Genomic DNA, 17927 nt, shown 5'->3' with positions numbered 1-17927 from the left:
TAGAGCTGTAAATATTCCTCTGTAGCTTGTCCAGTATATTTTAATATGAAGTTTTCTTTCACTATGTTTTATATATGTTTATAATTTTACTGTTGACTTCCATTTCTTCTTTAAGCTGAAGTTATTTTTATTTATTTATTTATTTTTTGAGGAAGATTAGCCCTGAGCTAACTGCTGCCAATTCTCCTCTTTTTGCTGAGGAAGGCTGGCCCTGAGCTAACATCCGTGCCCATCTTCCTCTACTTTATATGTGGGAAGCCTACCACAGCATGGCCTGCCAAGCGGTGCCATGTCCGCACCCGGAATCTGAACCGCAAACCCCGGGCCACCGAAGTGGAACAAGCGAACTTAACCACTGCGCCACCGGCCGGCCCCCATAAGCTGAAGTTATTTAAGAGAACTCTTTTTACCTTTTACATTTATATATATAATATATGTGTACGTTTTTAAAAATTAAATATGCCAAGACTCTTCCACTGAAAAGCAGCAGCCCACTTCTGTACCTCTATATGCTATTTCCCAGAGGTAACTACTTCCAATGCTTTTAGCTGTTGCTTCTGGTAGTAAATTCCATTTCCCTCAGCAATTTGCTTATATTGCTATATCATGAGTTATTTATTTTAGACGTTATCTGTTGACTTCCTGTTATATGATAGATGAAAGTTTGTCTTATACCACTTTCCTACCTCCGCTTCCATCTTCCCAATATAGGTATATCAGTATTTTTAGCTAAATCCCTAATCAGCATTTACTTCATTATGACACTAAATAATGTTTACAAAATGCCAGGTACTATACTCGTGGTACATTCCCTTTCTTGTATTGCATTTTATTTTTCCTAGAGTTAATACTTTTCTTGTGTTTTCATATGTATAATTTTCAACATTCATTTATTAATTTTTTCCACAATACTACATCAGATGATCTTCTAATCTATAAAAATCTCCCATTCTTTCTCACCCAAAGTCCTTTATTGTCTTGCTTCTGTCCGGATTGTTTGTTCTGTGGGCCTGGGCACAGCTATGATCTTGTGACTTTTTTTTCCTCCCATCTTCTAGTTAGATTGCACTGTTTCCAGAATGTCATGTCTTCCTCTTTTTTGGTTTACTTTCTTATTTTGCTGGAGTACCGCCTCTAATAAATTCCTAAGAAATGGTGTCTTGGAAAGAGACATTTTTTTTGAATCCTTGCATGAATGACAAAGTCTTTTTTTTTTTTTTTCACCCCTTTCACTCAGTTGATAGCTGGGTCTAAACTTTATTTTCACACAGAGATTTGAAGGCATTACTCCATTGTCTTCTAATTTCCAATGTTATTGAGAAAAATGTTGCCATTCTGATTCTTGTTCCTTAATATATGACTTATTTTATTTCTTTTAATGGATTAGAACATTTGTAACAACATTTCAAATAACTGTTTTTTTCTCATAATAAAATTAATTTACGTACATTAGTTCTATACATTTCTCCTTCCTAATATTGTGTATTTTCACTTTTTCTTTCCTCTTTAACCAGGTTTGCCTGGGGCATCTATTTTGTTTTTCCAAAGAACCAGTGGTTCTTTTTTTATATACATTTTACTAGTTTTTAGTTTATATGTAATGAAAATAGATGGTATCTAAATCTTCACCCCTTCTTTCTCTCTCTCTTTTGTTTTTCTGGTAGCAACTTTATAAGGTACAGAATAGTAGAAAGAATACAATTAAAATCATCAGTAATTCTACCACTTTGAGATAGCCAGTATTAACATATAGGTATATTTCCTTCTGATTATTTTCCATGAATATTTTAACATAACGGAGATAGGCATAGTTTTTCTTCATCCTGCTTCTTTCATTTAATTATCTCATTAGTATTTTCTCTTGGTAAATATTTTTGAAAACTTGATTTCTAGGGAACATATAACCAATCACATGTAATTTATGTAATTATTCTCTTTTTTGACATTTGCATTGTTTTTATTTTCTCATGTTATGAATAATGTTGTAAGGAATATCTTTGTGCTTCAATCCTTATCCAAATATTTGATTATTTCCTTATAATACATTCCTAGAAAAGTTGAACTAATCTGTGCTACCACCAGCATTTATAAAAGTATCTACTTAACTGTAACCTTGTTAGCATTAAATCGTCACTTTTATTGTTATATTTTATTTTCTGGATTATTTTAATGATGCATATTTATGGTGAAAAAATATTTTACTTATGTCAGTATTATGAAGTCTACAATTTATCGGTCTAGAGTGCTAGTATGTCTAGTATGCTACTCTAGTATGCTAGTGTGGAATGCCATCTTAAAGCGTAACTTCCTTATTTCGATATTGTTGATTTCTGCAAAGGAAAACTCCAGGAACAAGTATTCCCAGACAGATGAACATGGCAAGATGGTCAAAGAGCTAGAGAAAGACAAGCAACAAACATTACTGAATATTCAGCAGAATTTGCAGATTGCTACAACTCAAAGATTAGAGGAGAAAATTCAGAAACTTCAGAAACAGCTCAGTGATTTGAAGTTGTCAAATAAAAATATGAAAACTCAACTGACAAGAGTAAATGTCTTTAAGGTAGGTAAATTAAATGAGACTTTCAAAAATTCACTTAAGCATTGGTCTGTTACTATTTTAGCTGCATGTTTCTCATTGAACTTAAAAGAAAAATTAGCATTAAGGTTATTTTACATACATACAAAAGAAAATATATAATATTAAAGCATGTAGAATAATAAAATCGGATGCCTGCAAATCTGCCTTTTTCATCTTAAGAAACAGAGTATTGTTGACACAAATAATCCATAATCAACCTATAAATCAAAATTGGGGTGAGTTTATTATGAGCCGGGTCTTAGGACTATAGCCCAGGGCCTTCCTTCCTCAAGGAAGGAAGGTCACCAAAGAAGTAGGGTGTACAGACTGGTTATATACTGTCTTGGAACAAAGAGTACACATCACATATGACAGGAATATCTCTTTTACTACTGTCATGAGATGCTTAGCTGACCCAGCAGATTGGTGGTCAACAGGTCAGTGGTCACAAGGTGAGCACAGCAGGTCAGTGGTTAATCCTTAGTTTCCAGAAAGAGATGATTATCCTTAAGGAAATGCCAGTATGGGGGGAAGCTACATCCCTCTCTTCAAGGGCATCATTCTTGGCTTTGGGACATAGTAAATGTTTAAAGCAGATGTACAACACGTGTTCAACAGACCGCATCAGGCCCTTTTGGAAAAGCAAGGTCAGACCGAATTAGTTTTAAATCAAATGGCGTCGTCATGTAGTCCAATATATCCTATTGCTTTTCATTTATTTATCAGTATCATCAATTCCCCTGAAGCCCCCTTGTATTCTCCTACCTAATCCTCTCAGGCAACTAGTACGCTAAATGTTGGGATTCTGGATCTCTTGCTTTTTGTTTTAGTTTTGTTTTTCTTATTGGGGTAATAGTTAAAAGTTTTAGTCATTGTTTGGGCTCCTCTTTGGACCTTCTCCATATCAAGCTTCAGTTGTAGTATTTCAAACATACATTTTATGCCTTAAGCCAAAGATGCACTAAATACTTATTGATCAACTTTTTTTTCTTTTTTTGCCATTTTATCAGCAATATTTCTCTTACTGGAGAAACAGTTATTTTCTCTATTTGATTAGCACAGACTGTAAGATTTTGAGGACATGGAACATGTGTTAAACCTCTTTAAATCCTAGGTGCCTGGTTTATAAAACTGCTCAGTGAATGTTGGTTATTGATGAATATGATGGTGGAGAAACGTCCTCTTAATTCATAAATTGTGAAACTTTCTTTCTTTTCCATGTATCTAGTTCTAAAAAAAAAAAGAGTAGGAAAAGAAGCAGGCATTATCATGCATCAGGCCTGTCTGTTATTTAGACGAGATCTAACCACAGCCATTGCCTCCCCTTCCCCCAACCCTATACTCTCACAGGACAAAACAATTGAAAAGCTCAGGCAATCTTTAACAAAAGCTGAAGCAATGAAAAGGAAGGCAGTTAGGAAAACAGACAACTTGAAAACGACATCAGACTCTGCTGAGCAAGAGGCAAGATGGGACAAGGAGCGGGCCCATCAGACGTTAAATTCTGCCCCTCCTGAAGTCTGCACGGCGAAGAGCACACTTGAAGAAGTATCAGGACAGCAACAAGAGGTTAGGTTTGTAATTACCATATTAAGATTCTTTTAAGTTGAAGTGATAAACACCCACCTCAACTGAGCCTCTACCTAACTTAGATAAAAGGGAATTTATTGGCTTATGGAATCCAAGCTAAGTGAAACAACCAGAACTCTGGGAGGGCAGAGATGCACCTGGGCCCCTGGATCAGCAGTGGAACCTCTAAGGCTTTTCTCATCATCTCTTCTTGGCGTCTCTCTGTGAGTCAGCTTGTCTGTCTGACTGAGCCATGGAGTTTTATGTGTAGTTTCCATGACAAGAGAGGGAATCCAAGAAAGGGTCTTATAAGCCCAGCTTAGGTCAAATGCCTATTCCTGGTGAACCCACAGTGGTGAGGGATGGGACATATGATTATCTTAGCTTAGGTTTGCGTACAATCCCCTGACTAACCAATGACAAGGAGGCTAGGGATGCGAGAGAATGGAAGTTCAGGGGAAACCGTGTGTTTGGGGCTGAGTCACTTTCTAGGACAAGATGGTACTGCTCCTAAAGTTGCTTAGGTTTTCACTATATTTATAAAGCAGATATTTTAAGAGAATTTTTAAAAGGTTAACTGATAATTTGGGGCCATTAGGGAATTATATACCACACCTCCTATTAGCTGCTTAACAAATATATAACTTTAACCAATTACCTTAAGAGAGTCTTGAAACATAAAGTCATGGCATTATTACTTTTTTCTCTTTTTTAAACTTACGCATATTCATATTCTTGATTGTTTTTATTCTTCTCTTCAGTGTCCCTTCTTCTATTTTCAGTCAGATCTCCTGTCCTTTGGGCTCTCTGTAGCTGACTCTTCATTTCTGACATGATTTTGTCTTTTTCTTTTCTGAGCTCGATCATCACATCTTCCTTATCCATGAGGCATCTTGGACATCTTTTTTGTCCATTGCTATTCTGAATTATTACATCTTTGACTCAAAAGAAAGTTTTTTGTTCCCCCATGTCTGCCAGTCCTTGCTGAATTGATATTTAACTCATATCAGGTGTTGTGTCAAACCCATTTCCTTTGACTTCACAGCTGTCTTCTCGGGAGGAGCATTTTCGTCGCCTAACAGTTTGGATGATATTCCCTTTCTATTTTCTTCTTAAAGTAACTTTGTATGTGCATTATTTCCCATTTATCCAGTCACTTTAAAATTCCGTGAATTGCCCTGCCCTCTCAGTTTCAGGTGTTTCTACTTTAGGGTTGTTATGGGGTGGCGTTTACTTACTAGGTTTCTTAACTCAACACCACCCTCTTCTGTTGGCACAGCGAGTGCAGTTTCTAAAGTTCACTACATCAAACCTTTTATGTCGGAGTGGGGTTTATGTGATGTCTGAGTCTGCAATACTCTTATTTATAGAAGTCCCTTATTTTCCACCATTTGCTTTTTTCTTTTCCTCTATCACCAAGCCTCCAAGGAACACCTCACCCTTCCAAGTACCTCCCCTCCCTCAGAAACCCTGCCCTCTGGAACTGCCATTCTTGTCTCATGTGCTTCTGAGCCCCTTTCCTTTCCTTCCTCACTTGCCAGTGTTCTGATACACCAGGTCTCAGCCTTGTTCTTACTATTTTCCCATCTATGCACTGTCCTGTCTCTGGGACACCAGTGGAAACCAGCTGCATCCTCCAGTGTGGGCTCTGAGGCTGCCTCTACTGGTTTAGGATATTGATTTCCCCACCTACATGCATACTGAAGTCTGTGGTATTCTCTACTTATGCTTTAGGCATGATTTACGGGTGATGTTATCTGCTTTCCTTGTTGATCACTATGGTTTTTGGAAGACGTGTAGAGAGATATATATTTTAGGGGACTACTATTACCATACAGCAAATCAGAACTCCAAAAAGGAATTACCCTATGGATGAAAAACTATCAGCAATAAAATTAGGTTTAATCTATAAAAGTGTAAAAATAAGAAAAAATCTTAAAAGGAAATTTTTAAAAGTTCTTGTAATAGAAGAGACCATTTTTCTAGCTTTAAAAACCTATTTGAATGTAGAATGTTATATTTCATAAATGTTTGATAAGACTAAATTTCTGACACCAATTTCATTGCACACAGTAAGCAGGCGACCAAAACTAATGACGTGTCTTGGTTTTTGGGGTGGTTCTTTGTAGTTTGTTGACTTTCGAGAAACTATTATGAAGATGTTGGGATTTAACATGAAAACATCAGACAAGACAATCATCAATCACCTAAGGCTTATTGTACAAGTTTATGAAGCATCTAACAAATCAAAGCCTGCTTCTAATTGTGAGACTGGACAGGATAATGAATAAAAAAGTTCTGCCTTTTCATTGCTGCCGAGAAGATACGGACATTTCCTCCAGCATCTTGAATATGGCTATGCTATGAATAAAATGCATTCAAAGAATTTCATTTGAATCTGTTCTCCTTTGATGTTTGGCATTTAACTTTTCTTTGTCATCATCTTGTTCTGTGTATTTATTTATGGTCTAGTCTGGATTATTACTTATATACTATTATCTAATTATATTTATTGTTAACCATATTTTAAGCAGGATATTAACCAGATCATGTGTTCTTAGCTGGACTATTTATAGTTAGCCTGTTTCTAGAATGAACAATTTATTGGGTATACTCCCCTTACGAATCCAGGTAAAGTTGTATTCTATAATTTGAATCTAATCTATTCAATTAACTGAGTGTGAAAATCAGATATGAAATGTTGAAAGGGTAAGAAAGGCATTAGAATTCTTACAAATGTGCAATACACTGTATTTTGTAGTTTTAATTTTTTTAGTATTTAATAGTGTCTGCCAGTGTTTTCCTTATGGTAGGCCAATCTTTAAGTTAACAGGCTACTTTTTAAACAGTATAATTTCTTATGTATTTCATTTAAAATAGGAAACTGCTCTTCTTCCAAGTTAATTTTAGATTTATCCAAGCCTATGGAGACTCAATACCTACTGTGGTCATTTAAACAGATCTCCTGTGGGGCTGTTACAGAGGGATTTGCAGAGTGGAAGGAGTCAGGTTACACAGGACCCTACTGAAGTAGCACTTGGAAGAAAATGATTATCTCGAATACTCATTCAAGGCAAAAAATGAGAATCACTCATTTTCTAAATGGTCACAGCCATGCTTCTCAAACTGCATGCCAAGGCACTCAGGTGCATGGCAGGGATCTCAGCATGCCGCAGATTATTTCAAATTTTAAAGAGAAATAGTGATACTTGACATTTGTCAAGGAAATACTTAAATTATTAGCTCTAAGTAGTTTATAGTTTCAACACTGGATAGCTCTTCCTTTTATTTTTATTTTTTTGCTGGAGGAAGATTGTCCCTGAGCTAACATCTGTGCCAATCTTCTCTACTTTTCTATGTGGGTTGCCACCACAGTGTGGCTGATTAGTGGTGCAGGTCCATGCCCAGGATCTGAACACTCGAACTCAGGCCACCAAAGTGGAATGCACCGAACTTAACCACTACACCAGGCGGCCAGACCTAGGTCTTCAATCCTTTTGATGACATATCTTTGTGATGGAAACTGCCCAGGGCTTCTTAAGACTTGTAAATTTGTTGTCAAGTGGGGCCCAGCAGTTGCTGGTACCACTACCAAGGAAGTTAACTCCAGGAACCCTGGCTGCAATATAAGAAACTCACTTACCTTTCCTCTTAACACTATCCTTGGCCTAGCAACAGAGGAAAGGTAGGAACACCCTGCCCAGAACCTCCATCCTGCTCAAAGTGTAACTCTTCAACCTTCTTGTTCAGGATTCCCCCAGGGCCACGGCCAAAGGTCAACTGGCTTCTGCAGCCTCAGCACAAGGAGCTGGGGGACTGCACTACCCCACAAGCCAGGCAGGCTGTCCCCCTTTCCAGAGCTGCTCTCCATGAAGGTCAAGGTGCCAAGGTGTGGCAGTCTCTGAAAGAGCGACTTTATAAGCATCTTAAAGAAAAATCTTCTGTAAGTACAATAAGGCCTTAGTCTTAATGCTCCTTCATGAATTGTGTTCGTAGGAACTGATTGTTCAACCACGGAGCACTGTAAAAGGTTAGCCATGTTAGCTCTGAGCAGATAAGGGAGAAGGACCCTTCCAATACCTGGAACAACAGTCTTTTCTGGAACTGCTTTCAATCCTGTGGCCAAATCACTGCCACATTGTTTTTCAATGATGAGAACTGGGATTTAGAGTTAAAGGTTTCGGATAAGTAGTTCTTAACCTTTAAGATGCATTAGAATTACTTAATTAAGACCTTTTTTTCTGGAGCTACCCGGAGATTCCCGTTCAGCTAGTGTGGTATGATGCTTAAGTATGGATCTTTTTTCAAATTTCCCTAAGCGTTTGAATTGATAAAATTACTTTGAAAAACTGTTTGGCAGTATATTAGTTTCTTGTTGCCGCTGTAATAAATTATCACAAACTTTGTGGCTGAAACAAATATTTATTATCTTACATTTTTGGAGGTCTCAGCGGTGTTGGCAGCGCTATGTTCCTTCTGGAGAGGGGAGAATCCATTTCCTTGCCTTTTCCAATGTCTAGAAGATGCCGATATTCTTGGCTCACAGCCTCCTTCTTCCATCTTTGAAGCCAGGGTCATGACGTCTGCCCAGTCTTACTTGGGTTATCATTTCTCTTGTTCTCTTCCTCCTGCCTTCCTCTGCTACTTTTAAAGAACCTTGTGATTACACCAGGCCCACCTGGATGATCCAGAATAATCTCCCTATTTTAAGGTCAGCTGATTAGCAATCTTAATTCTCTTTTGCCCTGAAGCCTAATATACATACAGGTTCCATCAGGGCATGGACATCTTGGGGGAGCCATTATTCTGCCTATCTGCCTACCACAGTTCATAGCTACTAAATTTGAACACATGCATGACTTATGAACTGGCAATTCCATTCCCTACAATATATACCTACCAGAATGTATATACATATTCTACCTAAGGACACAAAATTACTTATCACAGCATTGTTCATAACTGCCCCAAACTGGAAACTACTCAAATGGCCAAAAGTAGATTAAGTATGACAACCAGATCCACTAGTTAAGCAATCGTATCTCCTTCAGGTGTGGGACAAGGAGAGTAAACTGGAACGCTGAATTTTCTCAGGGGCCAAACTAGAAAGTGACTCTAGGTCCAAGACTGGGGAGACGGCAATTAGAGAAGAGCATGAGTTTGAGTAAAAATGGCAAATTTATGGGGCTCAACTTAGCACGTGGTAAGACAACACAGTGGGAAAAAGCAATGCCTATAAGGAGACTTTAGTTCTTGTTGAATATCTGTCACTAACCAGCCGTGTAACCCTTGGTGAAGTCCTGGGTTGAATTCAAATTTTCTTTATCTCAAAATTACAGAGGAAATGTGGCCTGGACTTCTGCCTTCTGACTCTGGGGTTCCAGGCAGCCCCAGCTACCCTGACAGAAACGTTTTTGGGTCAGATTAATGGAGCCTGTAGCCACAGGACAGGAGTCAGCAGGCGCAGCCACTAGGCACTTTCTGCCAGGGGATCGTTTTCTCAGCTGCAAAGCGCCTGTCCCTAGGCGCGAAAGGATGAGATCAATCTCCTCCCTCCCCACCTAACAGACTCTGCCCTTCCCCCACGCGCGTCCCTTCCGCAAAGAGGGACCATTAGGACCTGCACACCCTCCTCTGACGCCTCGCCTGCGGTCTAAAACACCCTAGAGACACATGGAGCTGCTTCTACGGAGACCGCCTTCCTGTGTGGGACTCCTATTCAGGACTTCACTGCGCACGCAGCTAATACTGAGAAGCGACTCCCTCCACCGAAGTGCGCGCAGGACAGACCAGAACCCCTGTTCACCGACAGCTCAGCGGGGCCGCGTTTCTGCGCCTGCGCACCGCCTAACGTGGCTGCGCGTGCGCGGCCCTGCGGGAAAGAGACCCGGAGACTCTCAACTGCGGGGGCGGGGGCGCTGTGCGTCGCTGCAGGCGGAAGCTGGCGAAGAAAACGCCGAGGAACTGGGTTTGGATGGCTGGCGGAGCTGATTGGCTGGTGGAACAGTCCAGATCGCGCCTTCCTGTGGGGTGGGGCACCCGTGAGGAGGCGTCGAGCCGCTACTGCAGGCCCTCGCTGGCGGGGCAGGGGGCGGGGCCGGAAGGGGCGGTCTCGCGGGAACGGTTTCGCGGGCGCGGGAGGCAGGCGCGTTTCTGGGACCCGCCCGGTGGAGGGCGCGCGTCGCCGGGGCTGAGGGCGCGGCGCTCCCGCGCGCAGTTCAGGCCTGACTCCCGCGCGGGGACTTGGTGGGCGCCGGGCGGCCTGCAGAGGTTAAACCTGCAGCGCGTGGGGCGGCTTCCGGCATTCTCGACCGGCGCCGTCAGGCTGGTGTCGGGGACCCCACCCCGATTCCGAGCCGGAGGGTCTGAGTGGCGCCCGTAACTGGTTTCAAAACCTCAGGTGACCCTGATGCTCGGCCAGGGTTGAAGCCCAGCCCGCCGAGGTGGGGCGCCGCGTGGCTCCCCCAGAGCCCGGGGTAACCCCGGGGTCGGCCAGTGCGGGCAGGGAAGGGTCGTCGGCCCTGCAAGTCGTTGTGGGGTCCCGCACGCAGATGTGGGGTTGGAGAGCGGACGCGGGCCTGACATGCACGAGATGCCAGGTGTCCGACGAGGGCGGACAGTGCTCCCCTGGGCGTCCGCTCTGGAGGAGAAGTGAGACGGGGGGCATTTGCTGGGGGGGCAGGACCGGAGGATGGAGGCTGCTGGGACGCTTGTGAGAAGTGGTCCTGCCGGTTTCCGAGTCGGATGAGTTTGCTTTCTCTTCTGAGAACCTAGCTGGTTCTTAACACGCACGGATTACGCTACTGTTCTGAAAATAAGTTGTTCAAGTCACTTTGGACTTGACCAAACATCTGGGTTCTTTTGTAAACGGTTTTTTAGGATGGTCTTATTGATGGCAGAGTTCATGTATTGAACTTGATTCATTTTTTATTTTTGGGTTTTGGGAGATGGCTTTTACCTTATTTCTAAATTCTGATGATATTTTACAGGAGCCTCATATATGGAATTAGAGACTTTTTTATTAATAGTTTTACTGAGATGTAATTTATATACCACAGAATTTACCTGTTTTAAGTGTACAATTCAGTGATTTTTAACTCATTGACAGAGTTGTGCAAACATCACCTTAATGGAATTGAGATTCTTTGGTGACTTCTTTTTCCTGGTAATAGCCTTTATTCTCAAGTTTTGCACAAGTGGACATTTTAGAGATGCAATGTAACATAAGGGCCTTTGAAAATGTACACCCAAATTGTGTTATACATGAGCAGGTGAAGTTAAGAGAGTTGAAGCAGATGTTCCTCGAAGTTTCAGGTAGTGAGACTTTTGTGTATTGCAATACCAAATAGATATTGATCATTTCAACTGTCTTGTTTGCCGAGGAGTATGGCATAAACTCCATTTTCCAGATGAGGAAATCGACTTTGAAGGATAAATTGCCTAAAAGCTTCATGGCTGTGCCTAGGCTGGGCCCCAACCCTGGATGCTTTGTCTGTAAGTTTATTGCCTTTCCTGCCTCCTCAGCCTGGTTTTCAATGATCTGTGTATAACCTGTACAACTCATTCATTTATTGAGCAAATAACTATTGAGTGGCTACTAAGCCAACAGCAACAATTAACACTACTCTAGATGCTAGAGATACTACCGTGAAGCAGCTAAGTTCCCACCCCAGTCAATGTTCTGGTGGGAGGACAATGATCAATTAAAGAACTGTATACTGTAATTTTTTTTTTAAGGCAAAGTAAGAGTATAGGGAATGGTGGTAGGAGATAGACTCTGACGAGCAGAAATCTGAAGAGAGGAAGTTGGATTGTAAGAAAAAAAGCAAAGATTTGTTTTGAGCAACTGGGAAGATGGAGTTGCCATTGACTTAGTTGAAATAAGGTAACACTGTGGAAGGACCAGGTTTTGAATTTTAATTCAGCCGTAGATGCTTTTAGATGCCTCTTAGACCTCCAAGTGGACATACGGTATTTAAATCGATGAAGTTGAATGTGATCTGGCCAAGGGAATGGGTGTAGGCAGGGAGAGGACCAGGGACTGATCTGTAAGACACTTCATGTTTAGACTTCAAGGAGATGAGGAGGAACCAGGAAGGAAGATTGACAAGGAGAGTCCAGTGTGTGATGAGGAAAACCACAAAAGCCTGCAGCTTTCGAACAATAGTGAGGAAAATGTTTTATAGAAGGAGGGTTAATTAACTGTGTTAAATATTACAGATCGAATAAAATGAAGACTGAGAATGGCCTATTTATAAGAGACTAGAAATACATAAAATCTTTGGATACAAATGTTTGTACTGGCAATTACTACAGAAGCAGTGTTTCTTCCTTTTTGAGGAGATGTACATTTTTAAAACCTTTTCAAAGGGCAGTTTGATATTATCTAAAGTTTAAATGTATGCCTACTTTGACCAAGTAATTTCACTTGTAGGAGTTTATCCTACAGAAATATTTATACATGTACACAAAGATATATATGTAAAGGTGTTTGTCACAGCATTGTTTACAACTGTAAGAAAATACAGTTTTGCATCAAGATGGATGTAGCTTTATTTTTTTTTAGCAGCCAACCAATATATATGTATATTTTTAAAGATTGGCATCTGAGCTAACATCTGTTGCCAATCTTCTTTTTTTTTTTCTTTTTCTCTTCCCCAAAGCCCCCAAGTCCATAGTTGTATATTCTAGTTGTGAGTGCCTCTTGTGCTATGTGGGATGCCACCTCAGCATGGCCTGATGAGCAGTGCCATGTCCGCACCAAGGATCCGAACTGGCAAAACTCTGGGCCGCTGAAGCGGAGCGTGAACTTAATCACTCAGCCACAGGGCCAGCCCCTAGATGTAGTTCTTATTATTTTTTTTTTTTTAAAGATTTTATTTTTTCCTTTTTCTCCCCAAAGCCCCCCGGTACATAGTTGTGTATTCTTCGTTGTGGGTTCCTCTAGTTGTGGCATGTGGGACGCTGCCTCAGCATGGTCTGACGAGCAGTGCCATGTCCGCGCCCAGGATTCGAACCGACGAAACACTGGGCCGCCTGCAGCGGAGCGCGCGAACTTAACCACTCGGCCACGGGGCCAGCCCCTCTTATTTTTTTTTTTTTTAAGGTTTTTTTTGTTTTTCCTTTTTCTTCCCAAAGCCCCCTGGTACATAGTTGAATATCTTAGTTGTGGGTCCTTCCAGTTGGGGCATGTGGGATGCTGCCTCAACATGGCCTGATGAACGGTGCCCTGTGTGTGCCCAGGATCGGAACCAGCAAAACCCTGGGCCACCGCAGCAGAGTGCGCAAACTTAACCACTCGGCCACGGGCCGGCCCCTGGATGCAGTTTTAAAGGAAAGATGTAAGTGTATTGACATGAAAGATAGCTGCTATAGACTGGATTTTGTCCCCGCTAAGTTCACGTGTTGAAGCCCTAACCCTCAATGTGATGGTGTCTGAAGGTGGAGCCTTTGGGAGGTAATTAGGTTCAGGTTAGGTCATCAACAGGGGGCCTCCATGATGGGATTAGTTTTCTTGTAAGAAGAGGAAGAAAGACCTTGTGAGAACACTACAAGCCAGGAAGTGGGTGTTCACAGGAAGTGGGGACTGAACTGGCTGGCACCTTGCTCTTAGACTTCCCAACCTCCAGAACTGTGGGAAATAAATGTCTTGTTTAAGCCACCCAGTCTACGGTATTGTGTTATAGCAACCCTGGTTAAGACTGGTAGCTTTGTCAAATGATGAAGTTAGGTTGTTAATAGAATGTATAGTGTGGTCTTGTTTATCTTGATATGTCCATAGGAGGCCTATCTAATCACACTATCAAAAATTACACCCTCACTTACCTTCCCTGATCACTGTTACGTTACCTTTTTCTGTCTACAGCACTTATCACTATCTGAAAGTATTTTATTTTTCTATTTACTGTCTTTCTTGTCATAGTAGAAGGTAAGGTAATAAGATTTTTGCCTCAGTTACTTACCTTTCTATCCCCACTGCTGGGGTATATAATATTTATGAACACTGTTTTAGGGAAAAAGCCGAAACAGACAGTATTCCTGTGGCAGTTTTAAAGTAAGACCACAGGAACTGGCTGTGTGGTGTAGTGGTTAAGTTCACACACTCTGCTTAGGTGGCCCAGGGTTCACGGGTTCTGATCCCGGGTGTGGACTTACACACTGCTCATCAAGCTATGCTGTGGTGGCATCCCACATACAAAATAGAGGAAGACTGGCACAGATGTTCCCTCAGGGACAATCTTCCTCACCAAAAAAAGAAAAAAATAAAACCACAAATTCTTTGGTACTCTTTCCTTCAAAGAGTGGTGGCTAATTCCCCTCCTCTTGAGTCTAGGCTGGACTTAGTAACTAGCTTTTAGTGAGTAGAATATGGTAGAAGTGGTGGTATGTCAGTAGGTCATAAAAGGCATCATGACTTCCTCCTTGCTCCTTCTCTTGGATCATTCATTTGAGCAAACCAGCTTCCCTGTCATGAGGACATATCAGGCAGTGCTATGGAGAGGCCCATGTGGCAAGAAATGAGGCTGACTCCAAACAGCCAGGGGGAACAGGACGAACAGGCCTGCCAACAGTCGTGTGAGTGAGCCACCTTAGAACAGTTCCTTTCAGCCCCAGTCAAACCTTCAGATGACTGCAACTCCAGGTGACACTTGACAGCAATGTCACACGAGACCCTGAGCCAGATCACTCACGTAAGCCACTCGAAATCATGTTAGATAATACATGTTTGCTGTTTTAAGTTGCTGTGTTTTGGGGGTAATATCATAAGCAGCAAGAAATGATACAAGTATTTGTAAGTATTACATTCTGTTGTTTTAGTTAATAATTATTAGTCTCATTCTTGAGAAAATCACTTAATTTCTCCCTGTCTTAGTTTTATCATATATAAAATAGTTGGACAGTGCTTGTCAACTCTATCTTCATGTTAGAATTATGTGGGCAGCTTTTTAAAAAATGTATGCCTAGTGCCTACACTAGATCAGTTAAAATCGATCAGAACTCAGGGTAGGGTCCAGGCATGTGTATTTTTTAAACTCTGAGATTCTAATATGCAGGCTGGGTTGAGAACTTCTAGATGACCTGTGAACTTTCTTCCTAGTGATTCTGTCATGACCGATACATAATTGGGACATATTTTCACTGCTGTAAAAGCATTTCCCTGGAATTAGTATCCCAGTTTTCAAGATAACTAATCTTTGCTTTAGGACTAGACAATGGAATTCTTATTTGTACTTCTTCTCTGAAGGGGTAAGTATATATTGAAGAACAAAAATTTGACCTATTTTAGGAATTTCACAGCAGAATTAACCAAAATATGATGTTCACATTTGCTGGGGGTTTTGCTTTCGGTGGGATCATTTTCTTAATGTTTTTCTTGTACTTGAGGAAATCTGCTGTGTTGTTTTCATTTTATTAATCAGGAAAGTAAAGAGCTGCAGTTCTTATTGGATCATTTTAAAAGTCCTCACACCCTCTTTTTGAACCTTTATGATGTGTTCACCTAGCATCAGTTGCTGCTTCTCCGTCCTCTTTTTTCTTTTTCTTTTTTGCAACAGCTTCTTTGATGTGCAAGCAGTCTGCCACTCAGTGCAGACATTCATTTTATAGACACCGTGTTTCTCCTGGGATTTATCTTGGATTTGGGATTTTGTCCTGTACCTGATATGGTAAAACGTTGTGGATTTTGCTTTCTACCAGGTGAAGCATAACATATTATATCCTTTTTTTTTTTTAAATATTGGCACCTGAGCTAACATCTGTTACAAATCTTTTTTTTTTTCCCTTCTCCCCAAAGCCCCCCCAGCACATAGTTGTATATTCTTCTGGTTGTGCTATGTGGGATGCTGCCTCTGCATGGCCTGATGAGTGGTGCTGTGTCCATGCCCAGGATCCAAACTGATGAAACGCTGGGCCACCAAAGCAGAGTGCATGAACTTAACCACTCAGCCATGGGGCAAGCCGCTACTATATCCTTCTGATTTAAAGTTTTGATAATTCCTATGGGTGTATAGAAGTGGGAGTAGGAGTCACATATGAACCTAAAACCACAGTAGAATAATTGAATTACACTACTGTTTTTCCATTTTACTTCAAGGTGCCAAATAATTTTCATTTTATTTTTATAAAGTTTGTTTGGGAGAAGAGTGCTATCATCATCTATATAAATGACAAGCTGATTGTAAGGTTCATATACAAATGCAAAGGACCTAGAACAGCCAAAACATCTTTGAAAAAGAGTAGCAAAGTTGAAGGATTAATACTACCTGATTTTAAGATTTGTTTAAGGCTATAATAATCAATATGTGTGATACTGGCATAAAGATAAATAAAAGGATCAATGAAATGGAATAGAAAATCCAGAGATGTCCACATATATATAGACATCTGAGTTTTTAAATGTAAAGGTAGAAGGACAATTCAGTGGAGAAAGGGTAGTTTTTCCAACAGATGATTCTGGAGCAGTTGGACCCATATGCCCCGCCCACCCAAAAAAAGAGAGAGAGCACTTTGATCCATATCTTGTATGATATAAAAAAGTGAACTAAAAATGAATCATAGACTTAAATATAAGAGCTGAAACTACAAAAATTAACTATAGAGAAAATATTTGTGATCTTGGGTTAAAGACTTCTTAGATGTGACACCAGAAGCATGATCCTTAAAAGGGAAAACTTGATCAATTGCACTTCATCAAATTAAAAACATTTGTCCCACACATTTATGGACAGCTAATTCTCGACAAGGGAGCCAAGAACATACAATGGAGAAAGGAAAGTCTCTTTAATAAATGGTGTTGGAAAAACTGCACAGCCACATGCAAAAGAATAAAAGTAGACCATTATCTTAAACCATACACAAAAGTTAACTCAAAATGGATTAAAGAATGTAAGACCTGGAATGATGAAATTTCTAGAAGAGCACATAGGCGGTATACTCTTTGATATTGGTCTTAGCAGCATATTTTCAAGTACCATGTCTGATGGTACAAGGAAAACAATAGAAAAAATAAACAAATGGGGCTACATCAAACTAAAAAGCTTCTGCACAGCAAAGGAAACCAAGTGAAACCAATCAGTAAAATGAGAAGACAGCCTAACAATTGGGAGAAGATATTTGCAAACCATATATCTGATAAGGGATTAATATCCAAAGTATACAAAGAACTCATACATCTCAACAACAGAAAAACTACAACTCAATTACAAAATTGGTAAAAGATCTGAACAAACATTTCTCCAAAGAAGATATACAGATGGCCAACAGGCACATGAAAAGATGTTCAACATCATTAACTATCAGGGAAATGCAAATCAGAACTACAATGAGATATCACCTCACTCCCATCAGAAAGGCTGTAATTAACAAGACAGGAAACGATAAGTGTTGGAGAGGATGTGGAGAGAAAGGAACCCTCATACAGTGTTGGTGGGAGTGCAAACTGGTACAGCCACTATGGAAAACAGTATGGAGATTCCTCAAAAATTTAAGAGTGGAACTCCCAATGATTCAACTGTTCCACTGCTGGGTATTTATCCAAAGAATATGAAAACATGAATGTGTAATGATACATGCACCCCTATGTTCATTGAAGCATTATTCACAATAGCCAAGACTTGGAAGCAACCTAGGTACCCATCAAGGGATGAATGGATAAAGAAGATATAGTATATATACACAATGGAATACTACTCAGCCATAAGGAAACTGTGAAATCCAGCCATTTGTGACAACATAGATGGACCTTGAGGGTATTATGCTAAGTGAAATAAGTCAGAGG

At 40.5% G+C, this 17927-nt stretch overlaps 2 protein-coding genes across 3 annotated transcripts in view; both read left to right on the top strand.

Annotated features, from left to right (window-relative positions):
* Window positions 1-6536, top strand: part of LOC100062118 (coiled-coil domain-containing protein 170) — a 40341-nt gene extending 33805 nt beyond the window's left edge. The window contains exons 7-9 of the mRNA XM_014735632.3: window positions 2339-2563; window positions 3932-4150; window positions 6280-6536. Coding sequence (XP_014591118.1) covers window positions 2339-2563; window positions 3932-4150; window positions 6280-6441 — 606 coding nt within the window. The 3' untranslated portion in view covers window positions 6442-6536. The remainder of the gene's footprint in view (window positions 1-2338; window positions 2564-3931; window positions 4151-6279) is intronic.
* Window positions 6537-10004: 3468 nt separating this feature from the next.
* Window positions 10005-17927, top strand: part of ESR2 (estrogen receptor 2) — a 135470-nt gene continuing 127547 nt past the window's right edge. For both annotated transcript variants that reach the window (XM_070249126.1, XM_070249127.1), the window contains exon 1: window positions 10005-11644. The gene's annotated coding sequence lies outside the window, so the exon portion shown is untranslated. The remainder of the gene's footprint in view (window positions 11645-17927) is intronic.

The sequence above is a fragment of the Equus caballus genome, chromosome 24 (genome assembly GCF_041296265.1).
Source record: "Equus caballus isolate H_3958 breed thoroughbred chromosome 24, TB-T2T, whole genome shotgun sequence".
Taxonomy (NCBI): Eukaryota; Metazoa; Chordata; class Mammalia; order Perissodactyla; family Equidae; genus Equus; species Equus caballus.
This window is presented reverse-complemented; position numbering and strand designations above follow the sequence as displayed.